The sequence below is a fragment of the Nannospalax galili genome, unplaced genomic scaffold (genome assembly GCF_000622305.1).
Source record: "Nannospalax galili isolate Female #2095 unplaced genomic scaffold, S.galili_v1.0 scaffold139, whole genome shotgun sequence".
Lineage (NCBI taxonomy): Eukaryota > Metazoa > Chordata > Mammalia > Rodentia > Spalacidae > Nannospalax > Nannospalax galili.
Genome location: NW_008345884.1, coordinates 4,163,437 through 4,182,065, shown reverse-complemented (window position 1 = coordinate 4,182,065; position 18,629 = coordinate 4,163,437). Strand labels below are relative to the sequence as shown.

Genomic DNA, 18,629 nt, shown 5'->3' with positions numbered 1-18,629 from the left:
GCCTGGGCTCCATGAGAACTTGTCTGAAAAAAAAGGAGGAGGAGGAAGAAGAAAGGAGGAGGGAGAGGAGGGAGAGGAAGGAAGGGAGGGAGGGAGGGAGGGAGGGAGGGAGGGAAAAAGAAAAATGGAGGGAGAAAGAGGGGGAGGGGGGAGGGAAAAAAGGGAGAGGATAAAAAGGACAAGCTCTGCATAGTAGAGAAGGTACTGAACTAAAGAACTAAATTTAAACTCTTTGATCTGTGAGTTGTGTCTCAGACTTTGCCGAAGCAGCCAGATCCAAAGGTCAGTTTGACCAAATACAATTTCTGCTACTTCGGCAGAAAATGAGGAAGAATCCAGTGAAAATATAGAATGAGACTCTGAAAATCCTTAGAATGCTCTTTCTGTCTTGGTTCAGAGAAGACCATATGAGATGTTTAGCTAAGTTATTTCCTTCTTCATTGCTCGATATACCCACTAAATGGAGGTTTGCTTTGGTTTGCAGTTGGTTTGGTTGTGGGACCAGGGATGGAACCCATGGACTTGTATGTTAGAATCACTCTACCACTGACCTACATTACACCCCAAGTCCTGGAGGACTTTCTTGGTACAGCCTCCATGTAATGAGCTCTGCACAGTCTGCTTTAAAAAACAGACATATTATAATCTCTAGGAATAGTGCAACTCTGTCTCTAGGGTCTAGAACTTCATGATACTAGCTCTATCCCAACCAGCTCTTTATCAATTAGATAAGCCAAAAGTCTCCTATCTCACTTTGTAGCTCAGGCTATCTCACTTTGTAGCTCAGGCTTTCCTCAAAGTCACAGGAGTCCTCCTGATTCCATAGGAAAAAGAACCTCAAACCAAACACTAGAAAATAGAGCCCCAGGGGGACAATATTTTCTTTTTAAAAAATATTTTGTTTATTTTTTTATATGAGTGTATTGCCTGCAGGTATGTAAATGCACCCATGTTGTACAGTACCCACCAAGGTCAGAAGAGGGTGTCAGGTCCCCTGGAACTGGAGATGCAGAAAGTTGTGGGTGCATGGATTCAAACCCAGGTCCTGCACAAGAGGAGCCAGTGCTCTTGACTGCTGAGCCGTTTGTCTAGCTCTATGTTTGAAGGGAACTCTTTTTACTTCTTTTTTTTTGGTCTTTTTGAGACAGGGTCTCCTTGTTGCCCCAACTGGCCTGGAATTTGCTATGTAGACCAGCCTGGCCTTGAACTCACATAGATCCACCTGCTTCTGCCTCCTGAGTGCTGGAATTAAAGGCATGTGCCACCACATCCAGCTGAAAGGAACTCTTAACTCCGATCTAACTTGGTTCTTAAAATAGGAGAAGGCTTCTTAGCACAGGGCTTTCTATTCTGTCTGTGTCTTGCAGCATCAGCTCCCATGGTTAAAAGCAATGATGCACGCTCAATATAAATGCACAACTTGTGAGGCTGGAGAGATGGCTCAGCAGTTAAGAGCACTGGCTCTTCTTGCAGAAGACCTGGGTTTGAATCCCAGCACCCACATGGTGGCTAACAGCCATCCATAACGCCAGTTCCAGGGGATCCGACAACCTCTTCTGTCCTCCAAGGGCACTGCATGACAAATTGCACCTACCACATGCAGGCATAACACTCATACACATAAAATAAAATAAATAAATCAAAATTAATGTATAACTTGTGTAGAAACACGTAACTTGTGAATTGGCACGAATATAAAGCCCTAACAGTAGGCTCAACATTTACAAGAACATCTTCCCAGGACTCTTTTCAAGTATACATTAACACGTATACTCATTTTCAAGTAAACAAGATGCAAATCTTGTTGAACTTTATTATTATTGTGTGTATGTGTGTGATATGTGTGTAGGTACATGCATGCGGTGGAACAGGTATGGTCCTCAAAGAACAACTTTCTGGAGTTGGTTCTTTCTTTTGTCTTTACATGTGTTCCAGGACTTGAATTCAGGTCATCAAGTTTGCATAGCAAGCACCTTTACCCACTGAGCCGTCTTGCTAGCCAGAAAAAAATCTATCTGCCTAGTCGGCTTTTGTAGAGGAATCTACCATCTTCAGATCATGACGATGGAAGAGCTAAGGGAGGCTGTGTTTTCGACAAGTGTGAGAAACAACCTAGCGTTAGAGCTGTATTTCAATGTGTCCTCTCAGGTTGTTTGCTGCCCCTTGGACCTGAGGTCTGTCTTGGAGGTTAATATTTCACACGTCCTATTCAGCACTTCAGCTAAGGCGGGCATCACATTCTTATGGACAAGGAAGTACATTCTGTGTCCAGTACAAAGTGCTTAGCACCCTAAACAAAGATGTTTATGTTGCTTTCTTCTCGAGTCTCCTTAATTCCCTTTACTGTCTACTTTATGTAACTCTTTCTAAAAGTTTTAACTGATATGCTGAAGTCCCAGGGATTGTGAGTTTTTTAAAATACAGGTTAGAAGCTGGTGGGATTTAAGGAAAGAAAATTAACAAAAGTAAATATAGGAAGGCAAACAGGTTACATTCAGTTTTGTACTCAGCAGCTTATATGAGACCTTGTGTCACTGAATCCATTTATTATTCCTAAAACAGACACAATCTGATTCATAGAGTTTTCAAGATAAATGTTTTAAGTGCTCTTTGCACACAGTTATCCCTCTGTACCCGCAGGGGCTCTAGTCTAAAACCCTCTCAATTCTAGAATCCTTGGATTCTCAAAACCCTTATGTAAAAATGGTCTAGTATTTGCGTACAATCTACATAATTCTCCAGTATATTTTAAATCATCTCTAGGTTATTCCTAATACCTAATACAATGTAAATGCTAAACAAATAGTTTTTATGCTGCTCTGTTTCGGGAATAATATTAAGAAAAAATGCCTATACATATTCAGTACACATTTTTTTTCTGGATTTTTTTTTTATTACTGGTTTTTGGACCAACAGATGTAGAACTTTTGTATTTGGAGTGCTGACTTTATTAGGTGATTATCCTATATTATCCTCAACCTTGAAAACAGATTCCTATCTGTGGAATGGGGCTACTCTCAAGTCCTTAAGTTATTACAGCATTTTGAGACTGGCCAACCCAATTCCTACCTGCTCTGTATAATTGCGTAAGGAGGTATATTGGCGTGGAGATTGAGGGACATGCAAATTTGAGTCATGATATGGCTTTAGAATTCCCAAATCATTAAGGAATACCATTGAGAAACCGGTGTAATCCTACTGAGGTGAAAAGCAAGCAACGTTAAAAAAGTGTCAGTCAAATTTGTCCTTTCAAAGCCTAGACTGACTGTTATCTACATGCTGGCCTTTTAAGATTACAAAATGCTATCTTACATGAGTCACTTTTAGGACAAAACAAACTATAACTGACTTTTAATAGTGCAGAGGACATAATTGTTCCAAGATGACTCATGCAGCCTTCCGGTGTACATCTCCCAGAGCCTTCTCAGAAACCAAGGAAGATGTTGCAAGCTCCAAAATCTCTCCGAGTCATCTGACTTCAGTGCCATGCAAGGGGGACATTTCCACATTCTTTTAGAGAGGTTTGTTTGAAGTCCAAAATCCAAGTTAGATGTCTAAACCCAAATGGCAGCTAATCTTAGGGCTCAGCAGGGCTTCCCTCTTATCTCTGTATCATATGAGGCCTTAAGGAGTCAAGGATACAGACTAACTTTAGAGTCTTAGTTTTTCATATATGTGATTTTACTTCTCTTTTCCATCTTCTGATGAAGGAAACAGCCTGTCCTAGAAACTAGAATAACAGACCAACTTTGTTTAGATGGGGGACTATTCATGTGAACCTTGTGTACAATTTTGAGCTTTATTTTGTAATCCTTGCCTTTTGGTGACCCTCTTGTATGTAGTTCCCAGATAATTGTTTTCTTCCTTGACCATAAGAGCCAGAGTACCATCTCAGTAAATGAAAGGCTGTATGCATAACTCAACACACACAATCATTTTCGTCTAGGAATTTATAATAAACTTTTTCCTGTCTATTTTCCCTTTATTTCTTACATTATTCATTCCTAAATAATATGAGATATAATCAAAGGAAGTCAAAACTTTTAAAAATAATGGCAACGTTATCAAATGTTCACTTTTCCTGGGCCTAGTGGCACGAAACAGGAGTATCACAATTTCAGGGCCTGCCTGGTCTATGATATCTTTGATGTCAACCTGAACAACTTGACTCAAATGCAGAAGTGAAAAGAGGGCAGGAAAGCAGGGGTCGTAGCTCAGTGGGAGAGCACTTGCAGAGCGTATGCAGGGCCCTAGATTCGATCCCCAGTCTTCTCTCCTCCCCTAAAATGTTTTCGTCTCTCTCCTGCCACCAAAATATTTTTTTCTATAGGCCTGGAATGTGTAATAAACTCTTGTGTCCAGGGTACTTTCTCAGTCAGATTCCACCTCATTACACCAACCTGAGCAAGGCAGAGTTGAAGAACTAGCCCACTGATACTCAGAGTGCCTCCATAAAGACGAGAAGGTGTATTCTATTCTGGGCACGTTCTTACCGTTCTTGTTTTTGGCCTAGGAAATTAAAAGTGGATGGACTAAAGTACATAAAGCCCAGAAACCCCAGACTTGACTGTTTTTAAAAACAAATAAGGATGGGTACTTAAATTAAACTTGTATCTGTCACATTTAAGATATCCTTTAATCATAGCTCTTTAGCTGATAAAATCAAGAAAAAAATAGTATTACCGTTGTATCAGTTGGAGTCCAGTCCACATCTATCATTGAAAGAGATTTTTAATGTGAAGATTTGATATTAATTTTTTTTTTTATTTTGGTCTTCTTTGAGACAGGGTTTCCCTGTAGCCCCAGCTGGACTGGAACTCACTATGTAGACCAGGCCGGCCTCGAACTCACAGAGATCCACCTGCCTCTGCCTCCCAAGTGCTGGGATTAAAGGCATGTGCAACCATGCCCAGCTGATATTAAGTATTTAATGCTAGGTATAAAGTTATTTTCTGGGGGGCTGGAGAGATGATTCAGTGATTAAGAACACTGGTTGTTCTTGCAGAAGAGCCGGGTTCGAATCCCAGCAGCCACACAGCAGCTAACAACTGTCCATAACTCCAGTTCTAGGGAATCCAATAGCCTCTTCTGTCCTCTGTGGGCATTGCACGACACGGGTGCACTTACCTACACGCAGGCAATGCATGCATACACATAAAAATTAAAAATAAAATGTTTTTTAAAGTTATTTTCTGGATAACTGATGATAAAGACAGAATATACCAAATCTCACTGGGTAAGCAAATTTCACAAGACAGCTTCTACCCCAGAGATGAACTATAACCCTAGACTGACTTTGGACTTCTTGGTACAATAAATTTCTCTTGCACTAAGCCACCCATGCCATTTGAAATATGAGCTTCTCCAAAGGGAAGACACAGCAATCTTCAAAGCCTATAAACTTAGAATTTTGCACAGGGCTCCTACTCAGATCTCTGAGAAGGGATACTGTTCAGCTAGTGCTGAATCCCTGAGCTCTTAGGGCCTGAGATCCTGAAGTTCAAGAGAGAAATGAAGGCTGAGGCACGTACATCCAAGAACATATTGAGGCTAGATACCCAGATCTGAGAAGGGCTAAAAACTGGATTCAGTCCTTTCTCCAGTTTGGCAGTCTCTCTCTAGCATCCCCTATTGGCAGAGCTCATATGAACCGAGCTGCCAAAGCGCAAGTGTTTGCAGAGTCCTAAGTCAAGCACCCTAAAGCCAGCTGGCGGGGGGGGGGGGCGGCAATGGGGGTGAAGCTAAGGCAACTTAGTAATTGGTACAGTCTACCCCTTTAGCTAGTCACTGTTCATACATAGCCTTCTGCATATCTGAACTGCTCCCCTGCAATAGGACAGGTGTTTCCATCTTACAAGATGAATTTATCCTTCATGTAAAGGAAGATGTTCTCATCTGATCCCAAACTGGGAAATTGAAGTCCAAATAGGCATGGTGACCATTACTAAAAGACAGTTTGTGTCTTCAAGCTTTATTAATCACCACCTAGAACTTAGTCACAGCATCATGTGAATTGACTGCTACCTAAAAACAGAATTGTTCATTCTGTTCCCAAAAACAAACCACTTAAACACACACATTTGCATATATGACAAGCAAGGAAGGAAATCTGTGCTGCTCTAGCAGTCTAGACCATCATTCAGACAAATGGCTTCCTTCTGCCATGCAGAGAAATGAATCTCCTCTTTTAAGGAGATTGTGCTCCAGAGGAGTCAACAGACATGTGTGACGTTGATTTGTGTGAAACCTCCTGATAACCCTGTGTATTTAGAGAGTAGAGGGGAAAGCTTCAGAGGTCTTACCTTACCCACTGTCTTCAGGGACAAATGGGCAACTGGGGAAGCAGGATATAGGGCAGAGGCAGCTCAGCAAATGTGGAAACGTAAGGAGGCTGAGACAAATCATTCTCAAAGAAACTTGGAGTTTGCAAAGAGGTATGAAAGGAAATGAGGACGGTGACTTGAGAACAATATATTCAAGAACATTACGTCTTCAAGAGCATTCCAGAATGAAAGCATCGACTCTTTGTCTTAAATTTAAAGGAGAGCTACCACAGGATTTCACAGGAAATTTTCCAATCTTTTTTAATATTAAAGGAAGTTCTTCATTAAAAAAAAAAAACCTATGACATCCTAGTTCATTAAACACAAGCCAGAAATAGGGGTTTGTTGCAGGAGCAAAAAGTAGGGAAGGATAAGCTCACAAGAAAAGTGTAAATATGTGGGGCATTCAGTAGGACAGCCCGAAAAGAATGGAAAGCAGATAATTGGACTATCAGTAGAGAAACAGCAAAGCGATTTTTGAGAAGACATTTGAGACTAACAGTCCTTTGGGGGAGGGGAGGGGGACAGGAAAAGGCACAGAGTATCAGTCTTTCTGTTTTATAAGCTTAATCCTGAAAGGATGATGAGATCATAATTATATGACTGCTGCGTGTTTTCCTTATTTCTAAGATAATAATTTTTAGAATTGAGGACTCATTAGAGAAAGACGGAAGATGTGGGAGAACGAATATCAGTGTATCTCCTTAAATAAGAGTATAGTCTCACAACCCGACACTGTCAGCATGAGCAAGTATCTGCTTGATTGTAGTAAATCTTCTGAAATTAAGAAAATAGCTTTGTCTGAGATTAGAACAGTCTAGATATGACTGAGAGAAGTATTAAATTTGAGAACCACAGGAACCAATGAAGACATACAAAATACAGGTGGCATATCCACTAAGTAGGGATGCTGTTTCAAATTATTGCAAATAGGATAGGTGCACTATTTGGTGCAAGAGAAATGTATTGTCCCAGTGTTTCTGAAGCCAGGAAGTCCATAGTCAGGGTGTGACAAGGTTGGTTCCTTCTGGAAGCTTTGCAGGAGAACCATTCTCTGTCTTGCTCCTAACTTCTGGTAGATGTTGGCAGTACTTGAGCCTCCTCGGCTTCCAGATACATCAAACCAAGCTCTTCTTTTGGCTTCATACCACCTTCTTTGTGTGTCTCTGTGCCTCAAATCTCTCTTTTTCTTTTTAAAATAATAGTTAAGTCATTTGTTTAGGAGCTCTCCCCAAATCCAGTAAAATCCCATTTTAATATCCTAGTTGCAAAGACTTGGACAAAGAGTTGGACATGTTTTGGGGCTACAAGTATAAGATAGAGCATCTCTATAACTAGAATGTGGTTTCTACAAAGAGATTCTTCAGTGGGCTATCAAGGAATTCTGGCATTGCCACAGACAGTATGGGACAGAACCCTGGTTCTTCCACTTGACAGGTAGTAAAGCTTCTGTGCCTTGGTTTCCCTCTGGAAAATGAAGTAATGCTGTATCATAATACAGGAATGTCTAAGAGCTATTGTGGAATTTCTAAGAGTTAAACAAAAAAAAATTCTTGACATGTTTTACCTCAGATAGCTAATGAACAGCATATATTCGCACATGGTAGATTTTCTGTTAAATGCTTTCATCAATGGGGGGGGTTCTAACAGAGATAGCTTTATAATAAGTTGGGAACGGCTCTTCCCTTCCTTTGGTCTACAGTACTAGAATGCTTACCCTCTAGAGCAGTGCAGAAATAGAATACCCATAGACAAAAGGACCCTTTACATCTGTACTTGCAATGACTGTTTTTCTCTACTGCGACGCACAGGGAAGCATTATAAGAGCATGTAACATGACTATTGTGAGCGTGTGAGTGCTAAGTAATAGCACATGTTTTACCTCAGATAGCTAATGAACAGCATATATTCGCACATGGTAGATTTTCTGTTAAATGCTTTCATCAATGGGGGGGGGTTCTAACAGAGATAGCTTTATAATAAGTTGGGAACGGCTCTTCCCTTCCTTTGGTCTACAGTACTAGAATGCTTACCCTCTAGAGCAGTGCAGAAATAGAATACCCATAGACAAAAGGACCCTTTACATCTGTACTTGCAATGACTGTTTTTCTCTACTGCGACGCACAGGGAAGCATTATAAGAGCATGTAACATGACTATTGTGAGCGTGTGAGTGCTAAGTAATAGCATAAAAGCATGCAATGAGTTGCACAAGGGACACGCATAAATTCTCTGTTACCTTAGTATTTCAATGTCAAAAATAGATGTCATTTATTTATTGCTAATTTTCCCAGATAGCATGCAAAATAATAAATTTCATTATGGCATTTTTATACATGTGTAATATTGTACTTTGATCATATCTATTCCCTCCTGGCCTCCCCTACCCAAACTTCTCTTGTCAGCTGATCCCTTCCTCCCCCAGGTATTCTTGTGCTTTCATGCCATACACATATATGTGTATATATATGGACTCCACACACAAGAGAAATATGTGATATTTTGTTTTTCTCCCTTCCCATTTCCCTCTCATGGTCCCCCCTCTCCCCCATCTCCAAATTGGTCTCCATTCTACTTTTATGATGACACATCCACATATGAGAGAAAACATGCAATATTTATCTTTGTTCGTTTGGCTTATGTTACTTAAAATGGTGATCTCCAGTTTCATTCCCCTGCCCTCAGTGGAGGTGTTTAAAGCATAGTGCTTGTGTAGCACTGGAGGTCACATGTGGAATCCTAAAATACTTTAATTTATCAGTATGGTCGAGATAAAGTTAATAGCTCTACTCTTTTCTATTTTTTTCTTTTTTGGTCTTTTTGAGACAGGCTCTTTCTATAGCCCTAGCTGGCCTGGAACTCACTATGTAGATCAGGTTGGCCTGGAACTCACAGAGATCCTGTCTCTGCCTCCTGAGTGCTGGGATTGAATGTGTGTGCCACCACACCCAGCTATACTCTTTTCTATTTCTTAGAGGTGCTGGGAATACAATTCAGGTTGCAAATATTCTGATACTGAGCTATACTCCTTTATAAGCAAGTTTGTGAAGAACTGAAACATCTAGCATCCATTTTCAGACACCAGTTGCAATCTTGTCAGAATCAGCAGTATATTTTTATTTTGCTATGAAACCTAACCAGTTTTTGATCCCCATCTTTAATATGAGATTTTTATGCCAAAGTTCTAATACAAGTTGCTGAGCTAGGTAATCATTAAATGCTACCAGAAATCAAGAGCTTGAAGAAATCTTTACTAAACAGTTATTTTCGCATTTTGAAAGCTTCAAAGGCTACAACCTACCCCTGCTTTCAGAGGTTAGCTTGAAAGAGAAGGAAGGACGTGAGTCCACAGGACAATAGGATTGCCTGCTGTAGAGCTGGATGGTGCAGTCTCGTCCTGTATTCTGATCTCATTGAGCCTCTCTGCCCACAGGTGTGTGCCATAGGTTATGTTCATTTGAGACCTGTCCATCGGGGATCGCCTGGTGTCACTGAGCATCTGCTGCTTGCCTTCTTGCCATGTCTAACGAAGTAGAAACAAGTGCAACCAACGGTCAGCCTGACCAACAGGCTGCACCAAAATTGCCGTCAAAGAAAGAAAAGAAGAAAGGTATGGACAGAGTCTCTTGAGACCAGCAAAGTAGGCTAGAGCTGATTATTTCTTAAGAATTGTTAGCTTTAGGATAAAGTAAGAGCTGGCTCATGCCTAGCTACCACATGAGCTAGTTCACCTCATGTGTAATAAGACATCTCTGACTTAGGTTCACTTGGGAAACTTTCATTAGTATTTTGTTCAGTTAGTAATATAACTATCATTATCATGGAGTTATCTTTCAGTAATCTATTTACAATTTAGTTTTACTGACAAAACCATTGGGAGGTAGTTTGAGACAGGGTCTCCCTGTAGCCCTGGCTGGCCTGAAGCATGCTATGTAGGCTAGGCTGGCCTTGATATCACAGAGATCCACCTGCCTCTACCTCCTGAGTCCTGGGATACCAGGCTGACACCACCATTTTCTTAAGCCCAATATCTTGAATTTTATTAAACACTGTTCTTTTAACCTAAAGTACCAATGGCCAAGGCTTTACTTTGTTGGTTGGAGCTTAAAGATGCTGTGGCTTTCTCACTTTGACTATTACCTCTCAGCTCTAGGAATGAGACTGAGCAGGTCTTTTAAGAGGAGAAAAGGAATTGCAAATCAGGGATAATTATCTAGACTATAACATGGGGATTTATCCATAATTCCATTCTGCTCCATTGATAGTTCAAAATGTTAGAAAATTGTTTGGTAGCTTATTCTTTCATAAAAAAAGATATACCATCCTCTTGTGTTCTTTCAGAACTTGAGCAAAGTTTTGATGACAAATATCCTCAGCTCCAAAATCACGTTTCTATGACTTTCTCATCTTCAATTACGTATCTTGAGGACTTTTTTTTTTCCTTTCATTGTTTCTTTTTTCTTTTTATCTCAACTACATATTCAATATTGTAGAACATGGTTTTGATCAAAGGAAGTAAGAAAAATACAGTGAAACATCACATACATGATCGGTTGTAGTATAGTCAAGATTTATACTACCCAAATTCAGGGGATTCTGGAGCACATGTGGTCATACCCAGGGGTAGTATTTAGATATAAGTTTCATCTTGCAATTCTTTCTTTTTTCAGGTTCTGAAAAGACAGATGAGTATCTATTGGCCAGGTTCAAAGGTGATGGGGTAAAATATAAGGCCAAGCTAATTGGTATTGATGATGTTCCTGATGCCAGAGGAGACAAGATGAGCCAAGATTCTATGATGAAACTAAAGGTAAAGAGGAAAAGAATCCACTGTCTGTCTTCACTGATTGTCTAATAAGAGAATTCTAACAGGAGATTTTGTTCACTCAAATCTCTGGCATTGGAGAAGCTTTTCTAATCACATAATTGATCCACTAGTGTTGTTTTCAGAGAAGCCAGGAGTTACTCTGAGTCCTGTTCTAGAAGCCTCATTTAATAAAGGATAGCAAGATTCCAGGTGCCTTTTCATTTTTGTAAAACTCGGCACTTGGATGAACAAAGTTTACCTCTGAAGCCTCTGTCATTAAATGATCATAAAAGCTGCATGTGGCTGTGTGTGATAGGTTTTACTTTGCATAACAGACAGAGAGTAGGGGCTGGGAAGATGGTTCAGTGGGTAAGGTGATTGTTGTGCAAGTGGAAGGAACAGAGTTTGGATCTCCAGTACTCACATAAATGCTGAGTGAGTGTGGTAGCCCACCCATAATCCCAGCACTCTAGAGGCACAGTACTCACATAAATGCTAAGTGAGTGTGGTAGCCCACCCATAATCCCAGAGGAGGCACATACAGAATTCCCAGAGTGAACTAGCTAGCTAGATTAGCTGAATCAGTGAGCTCTGGGCTCAAGTAAGAGACTTTGCCTCTGCATTTAAGAATGAAAGGCAGTCAAGGAAGACACCTATCATCAACCTCTGGCCTTGCCCCAGTTTTCTCATATATCTATGCATACACATACATATACACATGTATACTGCACACATATACACATTTGAAAATAATTAAATTTTTAAAAGACTATGTAGAGTACCCATTGACCCAGAAAGTATTCAGGTAAACTTCAGGGCTTTAGTTAGAAACTAGGGTTCTTTAGTGATAATCCTTTAGTGTTTTAAATTGTGTGTGTAAGTGTGGTGGTGGTGGTGGTGGTAGTGGTGTGTGTGTGTATATACAAGGGTTCATGTGTATGTGAACATACACATATGGGCATTGATGTGGCAAGAGGTTGACACTGTCTTCCTCAGTTTCTCTCCACCTTATTTTTTGGGACAGAATTCCTATCTGAACCCGAACCTCACCAATTTAGCTAGATGTCTGGCTAGCAAGTCCCAGGGATCCACCTGTCTCTAGCACCCCAGCACTAAGGTTACAAATGTATGCCACTCTATCCAACTTACTATGTCGGCTCTGGGAAATCAAACCAGGTCCTCATGTTTGTGAGGCAAGCATTTTAATACTTGAGCCATTTCCCTAGTCCCAGAGGTTCAGAACTTTAAATTTCAGTGCTTTGCTACCATGTTAACCTCATTAAGCATTACAAGGCTTAGATGGAACATCTGTTTTTGTTTGTGTGTATGTGGGCGGGGGGGATCAAATCTATGACCTTACACAACCAGGCAAACACACCGCCATTGAGCTATATCCCTAGCCCTAGAGGGAACATCTTTTAGAAACTTCTAGTCTAGTTCCATTAACATTACCAATGACTATGCTGACATCACAAGAATTCAAGCATCATGTTCAAGTTCATATAGTTAACTAAGGAGATGTCCTGCTCACTGTCTTCTAGTCTGTCCTATTATACTCGATGAAGAATGCTTAATCCTCATGGAGAACAGCCAACTTGAAAGCAAAGCTGCCTTTCAGATTTTCACTATCAGAAGCATTGTGGAGTACTTTAAATTAGATTTCTCTCATTTTCCCAACCTCAGGGAATGGCAGCCGCTGGTCGTTCTCAGGGACAACACAAGCAAAGGATCTGGGTCAACATTTCCCTGTCTGGCATAAAAATAATCGATGAGAAAACTGGGGTAAGAATTTGTACTCACTGACTACCTGAGTCTGACAATGTGCTAGCTGAATTCCAGAAAGAAATTGCTTTCTATTCCCCAAAATTCTGTAGGGAAAAAAATAGTAACATGCACCACTTCTCCAGAATAGGCAGAAACACAGAATTGGAAGAGTCAAGGTACTATATTTTGAACTTTATTTCTGGTAAGAGATGTAAAGAAGCCATAAATATAGGTCTGCTACCACTGTCACATAGATATTTGTTCAGGAATTTAGATTGAATCAGGTTAATCTAGTCCCTGGCTTTAGCCTCTTTGTACATCCCTTCATATGGGTGTCTGATGTCTCCCTGTGCTAGCCTGAAAGTAGATTCTCTTTTTCCTCAATGTCTTTATGTTCCTTTTTAAGGTAATAGAGCATGAACATCCAGTAAATAAGATTTCTTTCATTGCTCGTGATGTGACAGACAACCGAGCATTTGGTTATGTGTGTGGAGGAGAAGGCCAGCATCAATTTTTCGCCATAAAAACAGGACAACAGGTAAGCTTCAAGACTTGGGGACTAGTCCTCTGTTGAGTATATGAGTGTTTGTCACTCAATGAGAAAACTTACTGGAAATAATTCCTTAGGCTGTCAGTGTTCTTTAGGTCAATCATGACTCAGAAAATGACTATTGGCCTAAAGAATATATTTTAAATGTCACTGATACGCATGGATGTGGCATAAGAATTATGAGAATGATTTTTCTAATCATGCTAATACTGAATTTAGAACAGTAGTGGATTATTCCCAGAAACCTTGAAGCAAGTCCAAAAATAGTCTCTGTACCTCTTGCTTTATCTGGATACTTGAAAAATTACATTGCGACAACTGTGTTTTTAACATTAGTACATTAGTATAACATTTACTAACCCTCTGTCCTTTAGTTATCTGAGGTTGGTAATCCTCTGTAAACCAGGGAAGGGTAGTAAGGAATTTCAAGAGAAAGAAAAGTATTAATGAGAACCGATCATGAAATGCTGTATATGTTTTCTCTTGCTTCAGGCTGAGCCATTAGTTGTTGACCTTAAAGACCTTTTCCAAGTTATCTACAATGTAAAGAAAAAGGAAGAAGAAAAGAAAAAGGCAAGTACTGCTTGATAGAAGTTCTATTGAATTCAAGACTGTATTCATTTTACCTGATTCTTTTCGTTTGTTTTGGTTTGGTTTGGGGTTTTTGAGACATGGTCTCCCTGCAGCCCCAGCTGGCCTGGAACTCACTATGTAGATCAGGCTGACCTTGAACTTACAAAGATCTGCCTGCCTCTGCCTCCTGAGCACTGGGATTAAAAGGCATACACCACCATGCCTAGCTCAGGACCATTTTTAATGTCAGGTAAACATATGCCCTGTCTGAAGAGTTGGGCTTCTGTCCTTCAAAGTATAGAAATCCCAATAAGGCAATGGATGGATTTTGTGGTTAGGGACTTCCAACTTGTAGTCCCTAACTCCCTACAACTTTCATTATTAGTTACAGGACTGGACATAAAAAGCTATCATAAATCTAGAAAGTGTTCAAATCCATTATTTATATGAAATGGGGAGGCAAAAAAAAGTAAGGCCAGATACTTTGCCTTCTGCCTATGAACCTATGATATTTGTTCTTTCATTAACTCTCTTCATAAATGATAAGCTCATTGAATTTGTATCTCTTTTTAGGCTGAAGAAGCTAACAAAGCTGTTGAGGTAAAGCCACCTCTTTACTTCTTGTGGAATATGTTGAAACCCTTTTTGCTCCCTGACCAAGCACTCGCCTCTCCTGGCTTGTTACTCTGTGCTAGTGACCACTCTCATCCTGGAAGACACATAGTTACATGATCAGTTCCCAAATTGTAATTGCTCAATACACCAGTAGGGTAGAAAAATAAATTCTATGGAGAGAGCTCATCAATTAAACCCTTAAATATTCACCTCTTTTTCAGAATGGGAATGAGACCCTCTTGACCCTTGATGATCAAGCTAACAAACTGAAGTTGGTACGTTTGTGATGTTTTACCATTCTTACGTGAACATGGGTTCCACTTCCTGTAGATGTTGCTAATCCCAGACCTGTGTATTGACTCCATATGAAAATTCAATTGGAGCAAATATTTTCCCATTCATATAATTATCTATGTCAATATACAACATAATCTTTTCAGCAAAGCATCTGAATCAAATCAAGTGCTTTTTTAGGGGTGTTGACCGGATGCATTTGTTTGGGAACATGTCTACAATTCCTAACATTAGCCACTTAATATCAAGTCTGTATGAAATCACCCACAATCCAATTGTGACAACAATTTTCTCTAGTTTAGGACACAAACAATTACAACTATGTACAAAGTAATTGTAAATAGTAGACACATCTGAATCTAATCCAAATACTTTTTTAAGGGTATTGACCAGATGGATTTGTTTGGGGACATGTCTACACCTCCTGACCTTAATAGCCCAACAGTAAGTGTTTTGTTTATAAATTTGCAATGTAATTGAAATAACATCTATAATCCAAACTGACAATTAACCAGAAAGTTTGTTCACTTAATTGAAACTTAGAATACCTTGATTTTTCCTCACGAAATATAAATGGCTACTAGAAAAATAAATCTTAAGTCACCATAGGAATCTATCCATACTAATTCAGACATATTAGTATAGCATAGGTGTTAAATCTAAGGTACTGGTCAGGCAATGTAATCCCTCTTGGGAATAACTTGGGATCCAAAAGAAGATCTGATTAATGATTCTTTGCATATGTCTACTTGAAGGAAGTATGTTGTTAAATGATTGATCATAAAATTGCTTAGCTTTTTTTTTAATTTCTTCTCTTTCTTTTGCAATTCAGCAGCATGAGCTTGTCATGAAATAAGAGTTAAACAAGTTCAGTTAATGATATCAGTGCTTATCTTTATTAGGAAATAACCCATTTTTACATAGCATTGTGGTAACAAGTCTTCTCAATATTGATGGATGAGTCAACCATGTAAGAATACAGCAATATTTTTCTGCATAGATAAGAAAATATTGGTTAAACAAAAACCTCATTTACCCAAGAAAGATGCTCACATTCAAAGCTTAAGCTCTGGTCTTCAGATCATCTGAAAAACAGGTCTTTTTGAATGACTTCTGTCAACTTCTATTGTTTATTTGCAAGCTTCTTGGGCACTTACTATTGCAAGGCAGCACAGCAGCAGTAAGATGGGCATCAGTGCCATCATGGAACGTGCTGTCTCACAGGAACATTAAGACTCTCGTAACAAAGTCAATTAAATGGTGTCAATTACAGGATATTCACCTGTTTTGCAGATTCAGATAATGCTTCTAAGAAAGGGAGCTTCTAGACTTGAAAGTGAAGGATGAAAAGACAATAATGAGAGAAGCAGAGACTTAGTAGAAATAAGACTAATGAGGGAAATGACTGGCTGGCACTCTCTTACACTGGGAAAATATCAAGTAAGCCTACAAGAAGATCTCAGGAATTCGAGCAAGTTGGAGACTGGGAAAGAGTCTCACTTCCCAGAGTACTTTTGTGAAACTCAACCTTCAGAACCTCACTGCATAAACCCACAAGCCAGCTAAAGCAGGGGAAGATCCTCATGCACTATTCTCTGTTCTCTGTCCCCCTGTGTGAATCATACTGATTAGTGACATCTTGATCTTTGTCAAGCCTACAATAGAAGAGCTAGAACTGCTTAATAATCTTTCAAACAAGTTTATTCATAAAACCTTTCATTTTTCTAATGCTTATTGCTATTTTAAGGATAAACCTTTTTGTGTTGTTTAGGGGTTTTGGGGGGTTTTTGTTTTGTTTTTGTTTTTGGAGACAGGCTCTCATTATGTAGTCCTTGGTGACCTGGAACTTGCTATGTAGTCCAGGTTGCTCTCACACTCACAGAGGTCTGCCTACCTCTGCCTCTCCAGTGCTGAAACTAAAGGCATGTGCCACCATGCCCAGCTAAGGATAAATTACATACCAGGTTAGATGCCACTGATAGGACCATTCTCCTTCTGAGCTCCTTTTGATTCTGAAACAATTTTGCCAGTCCTCCCTTAGTAGCCCCTTCCTCGGAGGAAATTGGTATCTGAACAATCTTCTTCCCAGGTATGACATTCAAACAGGCATAACAAGAGAGAGCAAAACTCTCAAGACATCAGTGGAATTGCAGAGGAAGAAGCAAGAAAGCACTGACTGTTTAATCAGCTTTTATAGAGCTCTGAAACATTCTGCCAAAGGAAATGAGAAACAACATGGGAGATCCTTATTTTTATCAGGTTTCTTACACTCTAAGAATTTTTTATGTGTAGAAATTCAAGTTTTGGATTAACAGTAAATTAAGTATATAAGTATAATCAAAGTAGATGGTATCTGGTAAGTAGAAACAAGCTAACAGGGCTAATTATGTGCTAGCTAGATTTTGGCAGCATGTTCTTGCATATTGACTCCATATGCAGAGATCACAAAATAGATTTATCTCTGGTTGGCAAAGCCAGCGTGCTTAAAACTATTAAACTCTTACAACAACTGTTCTGGAAAATGCGAAGTGTGGAAGAAATCTATATTACTTAGACTTTATCAGTGGTCCCAAGTGACTGTAGCTTCTCCCAAATTGATACACAAAACTTTCATGTACTTCAAATAATGTCCCTTAGAACATACATTCCCTATAAAACTACTGGAGCATAATACTTTATACTGTTTAAGAACTAAAAACAGAGAGAAAGAAAGGACTGGAAGAAGAAACAGGCGGACAGAGAGGGAAGGAGGGTGAGAGGTGCGTGCTCTTTAACTTAAAAAACTTGTCCACTTGAAAGTTAGTACAGGAAGAATATAAGAAATTAGCCATACAGTGTATATTAAATTTTTTATAGAGGATGAGATGAGGGCACAAAGTTCAAGTAGCATGAGTTCACACCTGTTTGTGCCTCTGAAGATGACATGGGGTAGACACAAGTAAAATTGAAATAGAAATATTAGTAAGAAAAGTCTCTGTACAACAGTCTAATTTGAACTGGGTCATTGAAGTGTATAGGGTAACAGATAGTTAGGCCAAAATTAAATTGGGTCCTACCATGGATCATTTTGAGAGCTGGTCTGAAGATGCTGATTTTAATGCATGTAAGGAATAACAGCAATAGAGTTGTGCCCGCAATTTTGAAACCATTTCAGGGAGACTAGCTTCCCAGAGAAGAAACGTGGAACTCACTTTGTCTTTGTATAGAATCTTCTCCCATTGCCTGCATGTCCCTTGCATGTGCTTAAGAATAGGAAGCATAATTCCCCTTCAGATTTCAAAGGCCCGTCTGAAGATGCTCAAGTGGTAGTCAAATGGATGGAATAGTGACAGTCCACCAAAACACTAGTGAAGCTCTGAACATGGGGGTAGATGAGGAGTCCTAACACTCATCCTTCTGAAGGTCTATTAGCTACACTCTTCATCTTGAATTAACAATAACTCCAACCTGAGGAGAGCCTTATACATTTTACTCGTAGGGTGACTATTCAGAAGTCTAACATTGTGGCTCCTGTTTGGTGTCCTAAGAACTTCTTCTGAAGTCTTTGCAAAGGAGAACTCTACCAGCTGTGAACACCCAACTGTTCTAACCAGAGGTGGCCCATTAACAAATGACTAAATATTGAAATCAAGCTTTCATAATACATCTTACCCTACCTTTTGATTGTCTAAAGATCTCTTCATTAAGAGGTCTTCCAATTCACT

General features: G+C 39.6%; 1 protein-coding gene across 3 annotated transcripts in view; it reads left to right on the top strand.

The window, feature by feature from the left end:
• Positions 1-18,629, top strand: part of Dab2 (DAB adaptor protein 2) — a 56,518-nt gene that overhangs the window by 22,667 nt on the left and 15,222 nt on the right. For 2 of the 3 annotated variants that reach the window (XM_008842093.3, XM_008842092.3), the window contains exons 2-9: positions 9,756-9,932; positions 10,993-11,132; positions 12,813-12,911; positions 13,300-13,431; positions 13,936-14,016; positions 14,590-14,616; positions 14,853-14,906; positions 15,307-15,369. In XM_008842093.3, the coding sequence (XP_008840315.1) occupies positions 9,842-9,932; positions 10,993-11,132; positions 12,813-12,911; positions 13,300-13,431; positions 13,936-14,016; positions 14,590-14,616; positions 14,853-14,906; positions 15,307-15,369 (687 nt within the window). In that variant the 5' untranslated portion in view covers positions 9,756-9,841. The remainder of the gene's footprint in view (positions 1-9,755; positions 9,933-10,992; positions 11,133-12,812; positions 12,912-13,299; positions 13,432-13,935; positions 14,017-14,589; positions 14,617-14,852; positions 14,907-15,306; positions 15,370-18,629) is intronic. The other variant, XM_029567801.1, reaches the window with a different exon arrangement.